Source organism: Malania oleifera, chromosome 9 (assembly GCF_029873635.1).
Source record: "Malania oleifera isolate guangnan ecotype guangnan chromosome 9, ASM2987363v1, whole genome shotgun sequence".
NCBI lineage: Eukaryota > Viridiplantae > Streptophyta > Magnoliopsida > Santalales > Ximeniaceae > Malania > Malania oleifera.
In genome coordinates this window covers 20,370,702-20,388,291 of record NC_080425.1, presented here as the reverse complement: position 1 = coordinate 20,388,291, position 17,590 = coordinate 20,370,702, and the positions used below count along the sequence as shown (strand labels likewise).

Sequence of the window (17,590 nt, the reverse complement as noted above, 5' to 3'; positions counted from 1 at the left end):
TGGTGCGACAATCTACTCCAGAGGTTCCTTTACCTGAGGAATCTTGGAATTTTGCTGTTGTGTCTCCTTTGCTTGAGGATTTTGGTGTTTCGCTGTTGTGTCCTGACACCTTCTAGGACATCATCCAAGTCTACATAGGTTGTTTCATTTTGAACTGGTTCTGTTTGTTCTGTCGTGTGTCTGTCTTTGTATATCACCTTTTCATTAAAGATCACATCTCTGCTTTTGATCACCTCCTTGTAACTGACGAAGGTGCATTTCCGAGACTTTGGATCAAGCTTGTTTCTAACATGATTATTAACATGCACACATGTTACACAACCAAAAACTTTCAAATGTGAAAGTCTCACCTCTTTTCCGTTCCATACCTCTTCTGGTAGATTGTTGTCTAATGGTGTTGATGGACTCCTGTTAATTAAGTACGTTGTTATATTGTCTGCTTCTGCCCAGAACTGTTTTGGTAAGCCTGACTGCATACGCATGCTTCTGGCTCTTTTAGTCAATCATCGGTTCATCCGCTCGGCTACGTCGTTGTGCTAAGGTGTACTTGAAACATTTCTTTCCATCTTGATACCATGCTCATAATAGAATTTCTTGAACTTGGTGTCATGATACTCACCACCATTATCGGTTCGTAGCTTCTTGATTTCCAAACCAGTTTCATTTTCAACCATTGCTTTCCAAATCTTAAAAGCATCAAAGACATCAGATTTGTATTTTTGGAAGTAAACCCATACCTTCCGAGAATGATCATCAATAAAGGTTATGAAATAATTCCTTCCACCTGAGGATGAGACGGTCGTTGGTCCCCATATATTTGAGTGGACTAGTTCAAGTCTCTCCTTCTTTGGGGTACCGGCGTATGTCTAGAAATTGGCTCTCTTATGTTTCCTGAGTATACAATCATCGCACATATCAATCTCTACTGACCGTAAATCACTTAACTTTCCCTTTGAATGCATCATCCCGACTCCCTTCTCACTGATGCAAGTCGTTGATGCCAAATGTTGCTATCGACATTTCCTGTAGCAACTGAAATAGACATACATGCATTAGAAGTCACATAAAGCGTTCCACTTTTCTTACCTCTTGCAATTGATAGTACACCATTTGAAATCTTCCATTCATCGCCAATGAATGTTGTGATGTATCCCTCATCTGCCAGTTGACCAACTGAGATCAAGTTCTTTCTCAAGCCTGAAATATATTTGACATCCTTCAGCTTCCATACTAACCATTTCATCTTGATCTTCACAATTCCCTTGCCAGTTATGCTACAAGGTTGATCATTGCCAAGGTATACCTTACCGACTAAGAATCAGTAAGGCACGGATCTCACTATCAAACTTGATTTCAACTAAGGCGAGTTGATCCGACAACTCGTTGAAATTATGTAGATGTCTACTAAAACTTTCACCTGCGGACATGTTCATGGTAAATGACTTCTTCATTAAGTTTACCTTATTGGCAGCTGATGGCTGCTCATACATGTTGGAGAGCGCATCCATAAGGGACTTGGTGGTTGTCATGTGCTTGATATTAAAGGCAACAGACTTTACCAATGTCATCCTGATAGCTCAGAGAACTTTTCAATCAAGCAACTCCCACTCGTCCTCCTTCATGGAATCTGGCTTTCCCTTCAATGGTAAGTGCAACTCCTTACCAAACAAATGGTCCTTGATCAGCATCTTCCAGAAATCGAAGTTGGTGCCATTGAACATCTCGATCTTTGAGCTATTTTCGTTCGACATCTCGATTCATCGATCTAGGGATGGATTCAGCTCAAATGGACATCACGGTTTGGAACGGCTGAAAACCTTAGAAATGGTTCAAGTCGTTCAAAAATGGACTTGAAATGACTCCGAAAATCTGGTCAAACATTCTGGTCAAAATCGGTCAATTTTCCGTTAAACTTAACGGAATATACTCCCACTTAATAGAATATTCTGACGTCGTTACTGACGACGTTAATTAATGCCATTAACTAACTGTCAATGTGACAAGTGGAACCCGATGATGATGTGGTGCTAACGTGGCAAGTGGGGGCCCAATGATGACGTGGCGCTAATGTGGTAGTGGGGCCTAGTGTTGGCGTGTCTACTGATGTGGCCGTGGAGCCCAGTGATGATTGTGCTAAATTACACCAGGTAAATTCTCAGGCAAGTGGGGGGTCACAATAGACCGCTTAAGTCCCACTTTCCTAGACAGAATTTTCCTTAGACACGTAATTAGCACAATATAGCTCCTAAGACCTCTGCTCTGCTCAGATTTGGAAATTTTCTCTAATCTAGTGAATTTGCTCCAGCCCGGCTTTGATACCACTTGCTAAGGATCTAGGAACAATAATCACACACACAAGTAAAATAAGCACTCAAAATAAGAACACCAGATTTATGTGATTCGGTCTAATTTGACCTACGTCCACGGAGCACACCGAATATACTATAACTTGGAAAAAAAACAAGAGGAGGAAACACACACTCAACTCAACTCTTCTCACACTTTTCTCTCTCTCACCTTCAACACTCGCACTCCTCGCTCGCTCACTTCACGTACACACTTCGCATAACACGAATGTTCTTATTTATATATACATAGGATAGATATAGAAGGAAAGGAGTTGTTGCATTCTAATGGGATAATGAGCACATGGTATTTAATGGATTATTGTAGCACATGATAATTGTGTTTTTGATGGAATGAATTTGGTACGCGGCTGTAGCTCATCCTTTATTAGGTGTTTCCATTTTCTCCGTTTCCATATTTTCTTCGTTTCCATTTCAGCTTAACAAACTTTTGGTGACTATTCCATCAATCCCTCCTTGAATCTCAACCTTTATCATTCTAACTTAAATTATAGTTTCCCTTTTTCAGCTATAAGAGGGATGATGTCTCTCTCTAAAAAATATTCTCTATCTCAAGCAAAGAGTGCTATGGCATATTCTGTTGTAGGCTATATTGAAGCGATCTATTCTGATTGAAATCCTTCGATCTAAGATTGGACAAGGTCAAGGACATTTATTTTATGTTCATGATTGAGAATAATATTTCTGGTTATAGGCGGGTTAGGTTTTCTAAAGAGGCTTTAATCTGGTTTGTGATGGATTATCATTTTTCAGTCAGATGGAAGGGGGTTACCAAAGTGTTCAACTGGGTATTATGCAGTATTAGAAGTTGATTAGGTGGACGAAGGTGGGGAAGTATTTGGAGTTATGTCTGGGGTGGAAAGGTAAGAAATTTTTTCATGTTTATCGTGGTGGTGCAAAAGACAATGGGTGGCAAAGTTTTGCAAATGATTTCTGTGAACAATTACTCCAATAATTACATGTCTGATTTTTTGACCTATGGATGAATATGCAAACGATTAGCTAAGAAATTTTTGTAAGGACTCCAGAAGTGTACGTGAAGATTGCTCTTCAGATCACAAATAGTGGAGACGGATGGTGCTGGAAAGGAAGAAAGGTGAACATGAAGGTTGCAGCAGTCAAGTCCAATTTGATAATTCGGGTATGGTGGTTGGGAAAGAAAAGCTGTGTTATAATGTGGGGGTGTTTGCAATTGAAGGAATTTGGGACTTCAATGACAAAAACTATTGCAAATTGATCGGAGTTGAGATCATAATATGAAGGTAGCTAGGTATCTAGAAGGAGTTGCAATTCTAGCAAAGGCGGCTAGGGTTGCATTCGGGGAGGAGAATTGGGTCGGGATGTTTGCTTCTCATTTTGGACCTGGCCCAAATAATTGAAAAAAGAGGAGCTTTTTACTAAGTTGGGCCACTAATTGAATAGGTTCCTATTTTCGGTAAGAATGATTCAGGTTTTTCTTTGAATCTGAAGGGTGGTGAAGGGCCATGGTTTTTCTTTGAATCGGTTTTTCGGTAAGTTGCTTCTCATTTGGGGTTTTTGCTGAAGGGCCATGGTTGTAATCAGCTCCATTCTTCAGGAAATGGTGACCTGGGCTTTTCCTTGCTGGACCCTGTTGATGGGCAAGCCCCCAAATTTCCATTCCTTTCTCAGAAGTAGAGTAAAGGGAAGGTGGACTTTCAACCCTCCATTAATGGAGTCCAAGTCCCTTCTCCAGTTGTCCAAGACAAGTATCAAACTGACGAGCTTCAGAGCAAGTTTAGGATGCTAGCAGCCTGGTTTCAACATAGGATCATGCCGTTAAAAATGTTACTAGTTTTAAGGAGGGACTATAAGGTGGTTTGGGAAAGAGTAAAAGAGAATATGTTGGTTTTATTTTATTTTCATTACTTATTTTTTTGTGGGAGGGGAGGGGGGGGGGGGGGAGGAATATGATTTTTTAGGTTTTTATTCTGATAAAGTTAAGGGTAATAAAATTTATGCTCATCAAAAGGTGGCACATATGGGTGCAGAGATCAGGAAGGTATGTGAAGATAAGAGAGAATTTTGGTGAGTTAGTGCCAAATTTGTCAAGGAGAGATTCAAAAAGAGTTTAAAGTATTGTGGAAGACCTACATGCTAAGAAGAAGGTGGAGGAGATTCCTGAGGGGTTAAAGAAGTTCGAGATCTATTGGACAATGTGAAATTAAAATGTGTGATTCTAGAGGAAATAAAGTGTGTATGGATGGTGGTAAAAATCATAGTATGAAGGGTCAAAAGGGAATCAGTAAATTTGAAGAGCTCGGTCAATTATGATGGAAAGGTATTGAAAAGGGGTTTCCTTGGTTAATGTTGTAGTTAGTGATGCGACTAGTAAAGAAAAGGAGGTAAAAAAAGGGGCCGCGGGGGGGGGGGGGGGGGTGTTGTTGGATGAGATTCGAGAGTTATATGAGCACATTTCTGATTATTGTGATGACCTAAGGGATTTATCTAATGTTCATCCAGCCCCATTCTAAGGGTTGAAAGGAGTTTCTATTTTTTATAATGATGGGTTTGTCACTAATTTGCAATGTAAGGATGAGTTCTGCCTATACTCGTGGAGGAGATTCCTAAGGAGGGGATGGAGAAGTTCGAGATCTATTGGACAACGTGAAATTGAAGATGTGTGATTCTGGAGGAAATGAACTGTGTATGGATGGTGGTAAAACTCAAAAGGATGTGAAGGGCCAAAAGGGAATTAGAAAATTTAAAGGGCTCGGCCAATTATGATGGAAAGGGTTTGAAAAAGGGTTTTCTTGGTTAATGTTGTTTAGTTTTTACTTTGTTGTTGTTGTTGTTGTAGTGCTTTTTTTTTGGTTCACTCTTTGGCATGTTTTTTTCAATTGGACTTCCTGCCCCTTTACATTGTAGCTTTTCTTTTCTCTATCTAATACATCTTTTTTTTTAAAAAAAAAATTTGAAAAATTATATTTTCCTTTTCTTTCTTTTTTCCCTCCCGCTCTTGTGTTGCTGAAAATATGTAAAATTAGTGCAGTAAATCTAGTTGAGCACTAAGTCAGGGATTTTTTCTCATTGTGTTGGGGATTTTTTAAAGTCCTATCAGCAGGTTTTTGATAGTTTTTTCTGTCATTGTTATTGGCCTATAATAATTTTTTTGATTCTTTATTTTTGCCTTATGAACATACGTTAAAACATCTTGCTATCTTATTGCTCCTAACCTCCTAGGTGAGTGGGAAGTATCCTATTGTATCATAGTTAGCTGTCTTGCGAGCATTGCTCGGTTCCGCCCATATTATGTTGTTACCTAATTTGCTCTTCTATTGGCCCATATAACGGAGGCCAGGGCTCATTTGCTCAACTATCATTTTGTCCATGTGGAAGGGGTTGGGCAGTTGGGTGGGCGTTATGTGGTTCATGCTCACAAGCATGCATATTAAAAATAGAAGAAAATAGATCCTAGGCATTTTTGGAATGAATGATTTGTTATTTTGTAGTATGTGAAAGCCTGCTATGTTACTAATTGTCTTTTGTCTGTCTCAGCATGAAACTGAGCTTCTTGAAGATAGCTTGGCATTGACTGGGTTCACCACGTTTCCTTGCAAATTTGGTTCAAGTGAGGAGGAATTTGTGGACTCTGATGATGTTAACAGTCGTCCACGTACACGACCAGCTGCAGCTCCAAATATTTCGCACCCATACTCCCAGCTGATGATGGCTTCTACAGGAAGCATGAAGCGAGAGTTCAGGCGGCAACATGTGCTGCATGGATGGCTTCATAAAATGGTAAAGTCAAACTCCCTGCTAAATCATATTGTTATGGTAGCATCTTGACAGACAAATTTAATCAACTGCAATATCTTTGTATTGCTTCGTAATTTCTGCCCAAGGGAAAACTGTATTTAATGGACATGCTTTTGTTTGCTTTTCCTTGTGGCATAACAATGCAACCTGGATGCAAATTGATTATTGGGATTTACTGCAGGATCCAACTGAGCCAGTCTTGTTGTTCGCGAGACCTCTAGATCCAGAGAAGTTGGCAGCAGCAGGCATTGTACCCCCACTAAATTCTTCAATTAAAAATGTTACATCCCCACCACCCTTTAAATTTCATGGGAGGATTGGCCGGGGAGGAAGGATTGTGTTTGACAGGTGGAATCCACTTATGCATACTCCAATTGACACAGGTAACTCATTTTATGTACCCCCAAAACCCCCATCATCAACTCAATTGCTTTAAGTTATTTGCATAATTCCCATGCTTCAGTTCAGTTGAGTGAATCCCCCAAAAGAGGGGAGTGAGGGTACAAGTTTGTGAATATATTGGTAAGCAGGAAGAAGGCGCAAGGCTAATTGGCGGATGGAAATGCTTGTATTTTACTAGCTTCACTTCAAGTATAATACGTATATCTTATCCCTGCCCATTGTACAATTATTTATGTTGTCTTTTGCTTAAAACATCAAGAACCTTGCAGCACACTATGAAATGGATGCGCTGATGGTTCCTTGCCTACTAAAATGTAAATCCTTGGCTGCACGTATGGAAGCTCCACCACCATTAGGATTTATTTACTTCTGCAGTCACTGCTCTATTGTAAAATATTGAACCTAATTTGTTGATAGAAGTGCTTTCACATTTGTTAATGAAGAAGCTCCAATGCGCTCCATTTGTGTGCTCCATTTGTGTGGGTGTTTTTTTCCCAACTTTTGAAGAATTGAAGCAAGTTGTTGGGTTCCTATATGTTTTTTTTTTTTTTTTGGAATAAAATAATTTCACATTTTAATGTTTAGAGTCTTGCCAATTCTCCCTTGCATTCGTGGATTTTTCCAGTGTGATTGTAAGGATGCACCACATTGTATGATGTTTATTGACCAAGTTGGTAGCCTAAGCCCCGTTTTTCTTCTTTTTTTTTTTTTTTTTTTCCCCCTTGTTGTTTTTGATTTTTTTTTTATTTTTTTGCCATAATTGCCCAAATTTACCCTCATTTACCATCATTTTCTTGGAACCCAAACGACTTGTAAATCTAACCTCGTCTGGGCAATAAAAAAAAAAAAAGATATACCCCCATTGAGTTAGAGATAACTAACATAGGTCCGGGCTTATTTGGAGGTAAGTCAAGTAAACATGGTAGGATACTCAAATAGACAATTTATATGAAAATTGTTGAATTGAAGTTTAACTCAAATGCAAGTCCTTAAAACTCAAGAACAGCTTGATTTAGTTTGATTTAATTATAAAAAATAAATATATTTAAAAATTTATGTATGAAAAATATATATTATATAACTTGAATATTATATAAAAATAAATTGCAAAAATTTAATTAGATGACTGATAATACAAAATTCGAACTTAAACTCACTAAACTGGATAAATTTCAGCTCAAATCAAAGTCCAGTAGAATTGAGTTGAGTCCTAGCCTCCTCCAAATGTGGGTGATTCTGGTAGACAAATTGGGAGGCAGTACTGGCCCATTCCAGATACTACCTTGGGATTTTCCAGTGAAAGCATGAAACTGGCTACTCTAATAACGAATTGGGTAACTAGCACATCTCAATCCTTGAAATTAAAGAATATTCTTTAGTTAGAAAAGCACATCCTGGCTAATATTTCTAAACTCAAAAATTCTATATTTGGCCATATATATATATATATACAATCCAAGGAACAATTCTAGGTGACCTCTAGAATCAAAACCTTAATTCTAATTCCCTTTTCCAATATGTGAAATTTTAGTAGTGACTCCTATGCTATGCTTTCTGATGTTTCTGCAAACGAAGCTCCAGATCATATGTAGTTTTTTGTTCTCCTGCCTGATTTTGACAATCTTAATAAATAAATAAAAAGGTTTATAGTTTGTGATTTATCTTTTTTCCTTGATAATTTGAAACTTTTGAACCTCTTGGGCAGTACCAAACCACAAAAAGACATAACAATACTATATATTTTTATATTATTATTATTATTATTATTATTATTATTATTAGGACAAAAGACACTCACCTCTCATGAGATTTGACAAAAAGACAGACATCTCCCTCAATGTTTTAAAAATGCCACAAATCTCCATTGAGGTTTCAAAAATGCTGCAGATCTCCCCTAAAAAAACTTGTCTTTTTGCTTTGAGAGGTTCGTGGTATTTTTTAAACCTAAAGGGAAGTCCGTGAAATTTTTGAAACTTCAAGAAAGATCATTGTCTTTTTACCAAACTTCAAGAGAGGCTAATGATTTTTGTCATTATTATTATTATTATTATGCTAGTCTAGAATTTTCTCTAGACAAATCCTCTTAACATCTAATGGCACCAAATTGATTATTGCAATTTTGAGAGAAGGAGAGCAGCATCGTGCACATGCACAAGGCAATTATGCAAAAAGGCCTGGTGGTGCTCTAGTGAGACACTTGGCATTGGGAACGAAGCTCGTGCTTATAACCGTGATGAAAACAAGGTCAAGTAGTAGAAAAAAATAGTAGACAACAATAATTTGTATGCAAAATTGTTGTTTCGTTAGGGCACCACATCAGTTAAGAAGTGATGCGTAAAAGGAAGGACACAAGGGTTCCATGTGAGGATAAGATAATAGTTAATCTTCCCAAGTGTGACACCATAAAAAATGATTACAACTCTCCCAAACCAGCTTGGTGCTTTAACAACATAAGTCTTCTTAATCCAATTCCTAGGCAACGAAGTTGTCATCTACAAGTGATTCCATAGTTGAGGCACAAATACAAGCATTCTTTACAGCTGCTCACAAACTGTCAAAGGTACCTAATTGATCTCGTCTTCAAAAGCATTATATTTGTTGAGGAGAAGAACAGAAGGGATGTCCGTGCGCAAGCATTTGTTACAGAGAGAATCTGTACCATTGACACACAATTAGCTAGGGACACAGAAGATCACCACCCTCGCATCTTCAAACATTTCCAACCATTTGCAGCCATCATGAATTCCCTTGGAATTTGTGCGAATCAACTGGTATTTACGTGAGGTGAAGAAGAATAGCAAAAACATTAATGTTTTCACAGATGCAGAGGATTTTGGATGATATGATCAGGTGGTAAAGAGTAGGCTGACGACATAAAATTTTACTTGGTCAAGGGAGGTGGGCAATCAAAGTTTTGATTGTATGTGTCACGCATGATACTTTGAATGAGAATTCCATGAAGGCAGGACCATTGCCTTGAGTAATTCCTTCGGCAAACAAAATTTCCGTCGCTGAAAGTTCATACTCATTACTTGATACCTTAATAGCTGGTGTAGACACCCCAATTTGTCCGGGGTTTATGTAACAAAATTTTATTTCATAAAAATGGAAAATACATGGAAATAAAACTTTACGTGAAAAATGAAAAAAAGAAAAGAAAAATAAAAGGTCAAATAAAAGTGGGGGTCCATGTTCTTCAATTCTCCACACTGACACCTGCACGCACACGTGAAAGAATAAGCTGTTAGGAAATGAACAATGAAGATTGATTGATCCATTTTTAAATTTGATTGATTCGTTTTTTAAAATTTATTGATCAAGTTTAAATGTTAATTTATGCTAATCAATACTCCCAAGTCTATGGATGGAAGCTTTGTGAGAGGGATGTGACAAACATAGAAGAATAAACTATTAGGAAATCAGAAATAAAGATTGATTGATTTATTTTATTTTTTTAATTTGATTGATCAAATTTGAATTTTGATTTATCAATCAAATTTAATGCTAATCAATGCGCCCAAGCCTATAAATAGAGGCTTTCTAAGAGACACATACACATATTCACAAAACACACAATCACAAAAAGACCACAGACAGTTGTGAGAAAATCAGAGACTTCTGATCGAGGGTGAGCTATAGAGCTTGGGAGTTTGAGATATTGTGAAAGAAAGAAGCTAGTTGAGATTTAAAAAGTTAGAACTTGAGGTTTAAGGAATGTAGACAAAATCAAAGAAAAGCTGCAAGACTGACATTAAGCCTAAAGATCGAAGGAGTTGGAGACTAAGGTTAGTTTCGTTTTTGTTTTCACACTTAATTTGGCATTTAATTTGCACAAATATTTGAAAAAAAAAAAAAAGTTTCGTGGAAATCGAGTATAGGATGCACATCGGAATATGTAAATTGTAGCAAACGATAAAGCACCAAGACACAATATATGCACAACCAATGTATATGAAAGCAAATAAAGAAAACAACACGAGAATATACGTGGTTCGGTAAAGCCTAAATTCATGGGTGCAATCGGCACAAGAATTTCACTATGAAAATAAAAGTACACAATACACTTGACACAATGATCTCTCTTTTGTCAAAAATATGCCTAGAACAACATATTTAACAAGCACGCAAAGGCTTCCCTCCAAATACCCAACCGTCTCAACGTTCCTATTCAAAATTTGAATTCTTTCTCGCAGCGCAGAACACTAGTCGACCAAGCAGGGCACTCGTTGATGAGAGAGAGAAGGCCACTCGTCAACTAGAGCAGGGCACTCGTCGACGAGTCTTTGAATTTCTATTTTTCCTCCTTTCGGTATCTCAGAACTTCTGCAATTTTAGGGCTCTTGGTATCTACTCGTCGAGGAGTGAGGCATACTTGTCGACGAGTCTTTAACATGTGTTATTAAAGTGATGATGTTTTAGGAATACTTAAAGACAAAGTTCAAATGAAAGTATAGCAATGAAAGTTCAAAGATCACTAAGGACTAAAAAGCCATATTCATATTTGAAGTGACTCAAAGGAAGCTCAAGCAACACCAAAGTGATTAAAGTATGTGGAAATCTAAAGCTAACTCAAGCTCAAGTCAAAGGGGATTCAAGCTTAGAGTTTTAGGCTTTAAGACAAATGAGGTAAGTACTTCATATTGAAATATAACATGGAAATATGTTGAAGCTCTTTAGGGGTTATTGTGACTTAGAGACTTTATTTTAAAAACCTAGGAAAAAGTTTTTATAAGTAATCAAAGCAAGAGAGTAAAGAATTTTTGAAAACCAAACTGAAAAATCAGTTTTTTAGCTGCCCAGATGACTGAAGTGTAACTTCAGAAGACTAAAGAATTTTCTTAGAAGGCTAAAGATTAAGTTTAGCCTACAAAAGAATTTTCTTAGACGTCTAAAGATTAAGTTCAGCCTACTAAAGAATTTCTTATTGAAATTTTGAAGAGGCGGTATAGCGTCAGAAGACTTAAGTGTGATACCTCAGTCGACTGACCCTATTTCCAGTTAAATTTTTAGTGTTTTAAAGAACTTCAGAAGACTGAACCTGATATTTCAGTCTACTGAACACTGTTAATGACTATAATTTTTAAATGTTTTAAAATTCAAACTTAAGTTTCTTGTGCCCCAAATTTTATAAAAACTTGGGAAATACTTCAAGTAATCTTGGGTAACACGAAAATACCTTTATGAGCCTATAAATACATGCTTTTAGCAAATCAAACATACCCATAAATTGAAAATCTTCTAAAAGGTCGAAAGCTCTCTTTCTCTCTCAAAAATCCCTCTTGCTCACTCTTGCAAATCTAAATTGCTGAGAAAATTTGAAGTGTTGATCATTCTTCCCTGAGTTTCTTAACTCCTGAATTGCTGGTCCTCATCTAGAGAAGAAATTTTGGTGAAATTACTCTTGAGCTTCAATCTTATTTCTTTTGATATTTGATATTGAAGTATATAGTGCTTTCAATTGTACTAATGTGCTATTTTGAGAGTGTTATTGTACACAGGAATTGTTTTTTGTTTCTCTTGTAGTGTTGACGATTCAAGGATTGTTTGGATCGTTGGACCAAGCATGGGGTATTGCTTGGAGAGGGGGCTCTACCCTTAAGGAGGGATTTGTAAAGGTTTGCTCTGCCCAGAAATGAGTGCTATAGTGGAATCCTTAGGTGGCATTGGCCTAAGGCGAGGACATAGGCTGGGAATAAGCTGAATCTCGTAAAAATCTTGGTCTCTCTCTTACCCTTCTCTTTACTTTTAGCAAATATATATTGTGTGGTATGTATGCAAAGTGCAGATTGCTGAAAAACAAAAACTGAGATCAAGAAGACTCTTAACTTAAGAAAGTACGTTTGATTAAACTTTTTGCGAAAACTCAAAAGGAAGTACGTTCTTTAATCGTTTGCGAAAATCTTAGTTGAGAGAGTGCAAACAAATTTCATTCACTATAGGTCTTGAAACAAACATATATTCACAGGGCTACAAATGAACTCTACCTTGAGTTCTAGAAAAAGCTGAAAGTTGTTGAAGAGTTGCATATCATATCTTGATTGGGTATTTTGTGGTTGATTACTTTTGTTGTTTGGTTGAGTATTGTTTACTTGTGTTGTGGTTAAGTATTGGTTTGTGGATTGAATATTCGATTAAGCTTTTGATGTGTATTTGCTAAATTAACAAAAGGTTGAGAATTCTTAAAAAGAGTTAAAAGAAAATTTTAATAACACAATTCACCCCTCCCCCCTCTTAGGACTACACCTTAACTTTCAGGGAGCATACTAAAATTAAATTTCTATCATATTCTGCTCACCTGCTCACCAACATGTTTAGCTTAGATTTGCCTTGAATTCATTGTGGCGTGTGCTTGAATGTATTGTTGTTATTCAAAATCATGATTTGAAATTTATTACTTAGCCACAATGGTTATTCTCTACCATATGATCCTGCATTTGACTGTTAATATTTTCTTTGGATCTATATGGTTGTGTTTCTGGTTATTTTATGAATTGGGATCAAATTCTCAAACTAAAATATTGTTGCTTACTTGAGTTTTTAAATTAAAATTTCTTTTTCAGCAAGGATCATCCCCGGTACTCTTTGAAAATCTCAAAGGGGATATTTTTTGTTGGCAAGATTTTTTTTTTTTTAACTTAAAATTTTTTATCTCTTGCCTTATTATTTATATCTATATTTTCATTACATAACTGGTTCGGTGATTAAACATGAAAATGCATACAAACTAGTTAGACTGATTTTATGCTTAAACCTACATTTGTTGTCATACTTCGTGTGCGTTGAACTCAAATCTTTCACGGGTCATATGAAATATTTTAATTGCGAAGGTTTGTGGATAATGTTGGTCTGACTATGTTTAACATGCCTTTTTTTTTTTAAAGACCAGTTACAATGTTGTGTGCTCAATTGCTATATTTTTTAAATAGTTGCAAAATTGTTATGCCCAAATTTTATATTAAAAAAAAGGGGGGGAGTATTTTTTAAAGAAAAAGAAAAAATTTTCTAAGTAAAACAAAAATTATTTTAGAAAGGGGGAGTGCTTTCTTAAGCTAAGACGTTTTTAAAATAATCAAATATTTTTCTTAACTTAACCCTTTTGCTCATGCCAAAAAGGGGGGAGAGTGAGCAAAATGATAAAAGTTTGAGTTATATTGCATGCTACATGTATGCGCATTAATTTCAAAACTAAATGCATGATTTAATTGAAATGTCTTCTTTTGAAATATGTTTGAGCTATATTGATGTTTTTTTTTTTTTTTAAGTTATGTATACTCTTGGGGGGAGCCTTTTTCAAACTTATCCCATTTTGCTCTTGTGCATTTGTCATCATCAAAAAAAAGGAGATTGTTAACTTTTTGAGTCCGATCCCTATTTTGATGCTGAAAAAGCACAAGTTACTTATGTGTGTATTTAGTATGTGAATAGGTTTATATCTGGTATACACATAAGACAAAGGGAAATGGAGGCCATACAGGACTTAAAGCTCACATCATATGGCAAATTCCAAGAACAGTTAAGAGCTAAAGAAGAAGAAGAAGAAGACACATATTTCTATTGTAAATGCGTTTTTTGTTTTGGTCTGTAATAATTGCATTGCATGCATGATAGGGTGAATAAGCTCAAGGCCATAGATCGACCTTAGGACACATTATGAAAGAGTCCCTTAAGCCAAATTTGCAAACTTATACAAATAGGGATAAATTTTTCAAAGGTTTAAAGATGAAATTCCATTTTTTAAAGAGCATCGATCAACCAACCCTTTGGCTTTAAAAATGCCTCGGTCGACTGAATAGGGAGAAAGTCAAATGTTTGACTTGTCTATCAATCGACCTATTTTGAACTAACCATCCACAGTCGACCGAACCGTGATAGTGACATCTTCCACCGTCCTTAGCAGACTGAACTCATAGTTCAAAATCACCTTAGTCGACCGAACCTCATAGATGGTCAACCGGCCTTTTACCTTGGTCGATCAAACCCACGAAGGGTTCAGAATCGCCAAAACAATGGTGGACCATCATGCTTCCGTGGTCAACCAAGTTTTGCTTGGAAATTCAAAATTTACACAGGTTGGTTGACCGACCCTTGCCTTTGGTCGACCGAACCTCTCGGGTTGCCAAGTTTTTACTGCGGTAAACCGAGGTTAATTTTAATTAAACCTAATTAAATCTTTTCTAAAAATACCTCTTATATCCCCCAATGACTATATTTTGAGCAAAATCTATATATACCTCTTCATTTGCTAAGATTTAAAAAAAAAAATTAGTATATTTGATTAGCAAAAATCCTCTGAAATTTTTTATACTCCTATTGTTTATATTCTTTCAAATCTTTCCAGCATATTGCTCATTCCCCTTACTCTCACATTTGAAAATTTTTCTTTGAGGAGAATCATTGTTTATACTCCTAGTTTGCAAATTAATTGCAACTTGAAAAAGGAGTTTGATTTCATATTGTTGTGCAAATATCTATACATCCTTCTTGAAGCTTACACTCTCATTGCACATACTTGGTTGATATTGATTTTATTGAGAGTAAGTTAGAGTTTTCCCTTATAATTTAATTCATTAATTTCTTTTGGGAAAACTTTATTGAACTAGTGAGTCTTTGCATACTTGTTGCAAGATTCAAGAGCTATCTTGTGATTTTAGCAAAATAATTTTGACAAGTTAGAAATTTTAATATCTCTTATTCTTGATATTTGAAAAATATTTTTGAGATATTTGCTTGTGTGTTTAAGAACTTTGAAATTACGCTTTGTGATTGACATATTTATCTTGACTCAAAGATCCCTACACAAACACTCTCACATACTGATTGCTATATTTGCATTATATTGAGAGTAGTCGTATAAACTTCATTGAGCTTATAAATCCTTATCATACTGAAGTGCAATTGATTGCATTGTGCATGTCGGTACATACTTGCACATTGGAGAAACATTGATATTGTACACAAAAATTATATTGATTATCTATTGTATTTCCGACGTGTGGTCGAAAGAGGGAGACTAACCCTGTGAAATGTCCCAAATTGCTCAGATTGGATGAGGAGAGCACTGGATGGTTCATACTCGGTTAGGAGGACCTGTTTCACCGTAAGGTGTGGCTGTAAAAGTTAGGGTCAGTCTTGTTAATCTGACATGGGGTTTCCCTTGCCCAGTAAGGAGAGAGATGTTGTAATCAGTGCCACTCCACCCGCAAGTGAGCAAGATTAGTGGAATTCTTTTACTTGCTAGCTTGAAACAGGGACGTAGGCAGTATTGGCAAAACCCCAATATCATATCGTGTGTTCCCTTATCTTTGCACATTAATTTCCGTACATGTATGGTTTTATTTATTATATTGATTATTTTACATACATGCTTTGAATGGTTGTGAGATACTGAGTCTACTATAACTATTTTATTTATCTGCTCAATTTTATATTGTTCGGTAATTGACATATGTTTAGAAAGACCCTAGGTTGCGGTATACTGCTTGTAGATTTGAACATAACCTAGAAAAAGTTTTTAAAATTCCAATTCACCCCCCTCTCTTGGGAATACATCAATTCTAACAAGGAGGTTGTTTAGTGGATTGTGGAAACCTTGAATGTGACTCAAGGCATGGACGTAGGCAAAGGGCCGAACCACGCTAATATCAATGTTGAGCTTTTCTTCCATTATCTTTAATTTATGTCTTGTGCATGATTTATATTTTATATATTGTGATATAATCATTTGTATCTTGTAAAGATTTTACATCTTGTAGAGAAAAGTGAAAAAACGCAAGAGTCCATTCACTCCCCCTCTAAACTCGACTCTAGGGCCAACAACATACTTTTTCCCTTTGCTCGATTCATTGTCTTTTTATGGCATAATTTTTTAGTTTTATGAGCATGTATGGATCCTGTAACCTTGGTTAGAATAACATTTTGTTTTAAGACTAACCATTGCACTAATCTACCCTCGGCAGACCCTTTGCTGTCAGATATCGATGAGGGTCCAAGAGGAGCCCTGTTTAGCAGCATGGAGTTGTAAATGTATGATAATATCAACATAAGATTAATGGGATATAAGGGGTGAGTGCTGGAATATGTGATTGACAGGCAAACTATAATGGGGCTAATTAGAATCTCTACGTACACTGGTGTGCCCAGAGCACTTTTTGGTTGCAGCTTTGGTTGTAACTGGGCAGAGCAACTGTGGTGGCTGCAGTGCTATCGTTACGGCTGGTAAGTTGAGAAAAAGGGAGGTCCGCCTTTGTTTTCGGCCGGCGGCGATCACTAGAGAGTTGCCAGGAGCTGGCACACACCAGCCAAGGGATCGATGGCCCATTGGAACGAAGGGTGATGACGAGAGACAAAGTCATAGGAGTAGCAACTAGGGTTTTAAGTGAAACCCTTGAAACCTAAGTGGAGAGTACAATGAAACAATAAGGGGGCGTGCTCCCCATGTGACTTGTTAAGTAATTTGAACTACTTAGGCGATCTATTGGACTGACCAGTTTTTTATCAATTAGTTTTGTTTATTGGAGCTTGGTAGGCTACGGGGTTTTTCCGAGGTTTATTCTTAGAAATAGTTGCTACCAAGTTGCTCATATTGACTTTTAACTCGGCTTGTGATGGGATGAAAAAAGGAATTCGACCATATGATGCCTTTTTCTTCTTCATCCTAAGGTAGGTGTGAGCACTCTCCCTTAAGCTCGTATGGGTGATTAGAAGCAAGTACTTAGACCACGAGATCAAAGTATGGAACTTGAAATTCCTTTTTTTTTTTGTAAATGCCCTTCGTTTCAAAATAAGATCTTTTGATCATTTCCTTTTAGGCCAATGATGAAACGCAGTAATGCTTTTTTAAAACCTCTTCAATTTTGTAAAAAACTCTTTTCAAAAGAGAACTTTCCATTTTGAATCTTGAGTATCTTGTACTTTTAAAATCTATCACAATAATTATATGAAAAATGAAAGCTTCCTCATCTCCATTAAATTTTTTTATTTTAATAAGGCGATTTTTCAAATCAATCAACATTAAACTCTTGATTTCAATATTAGATTTAAATGTC

General features: G+C 36.5%; 1 protein-coding gene across 4 annotated transcripts in view; it reads left to right on the top strand.

Annotated features, from left to right (window-relative positions):
* The window catches only part of LOC131164181 (enhancer of polycomb-like protein 1), a 77,973-nt gene extending 70,967 nt beyond the window's left edge, over positions 1–7,006 (top strand). For 2 of the 4 annotated variants that reach the window (XM_058121180.1, XM_058121179.1), the window contains 3 exons: positions 5,883–6,125; positions 6,325–6,526; positions 6,607–7,006. In XM_058121180.1, coding sequence (XP_057977163.1) covers positions 5,883–6,125; positions 6,325–6,526; positions 6,607–6,641 — 480 coding nt within the window. In that variant the 3' untranslated portion in view covers positions 6,642–7,006. Of the gene's footprint in view, positions 1–5,882; positions 6,126–6,324 lie in introns of all 4 variants that reach the window. The other 2 variants (XM_058121178.1, XM_058121177.1) reach the window with 1 other exon arrangement.
* The last annotated feature ends 10,584 nt before the right edge of the window (positions 7,007–17,590 follow it).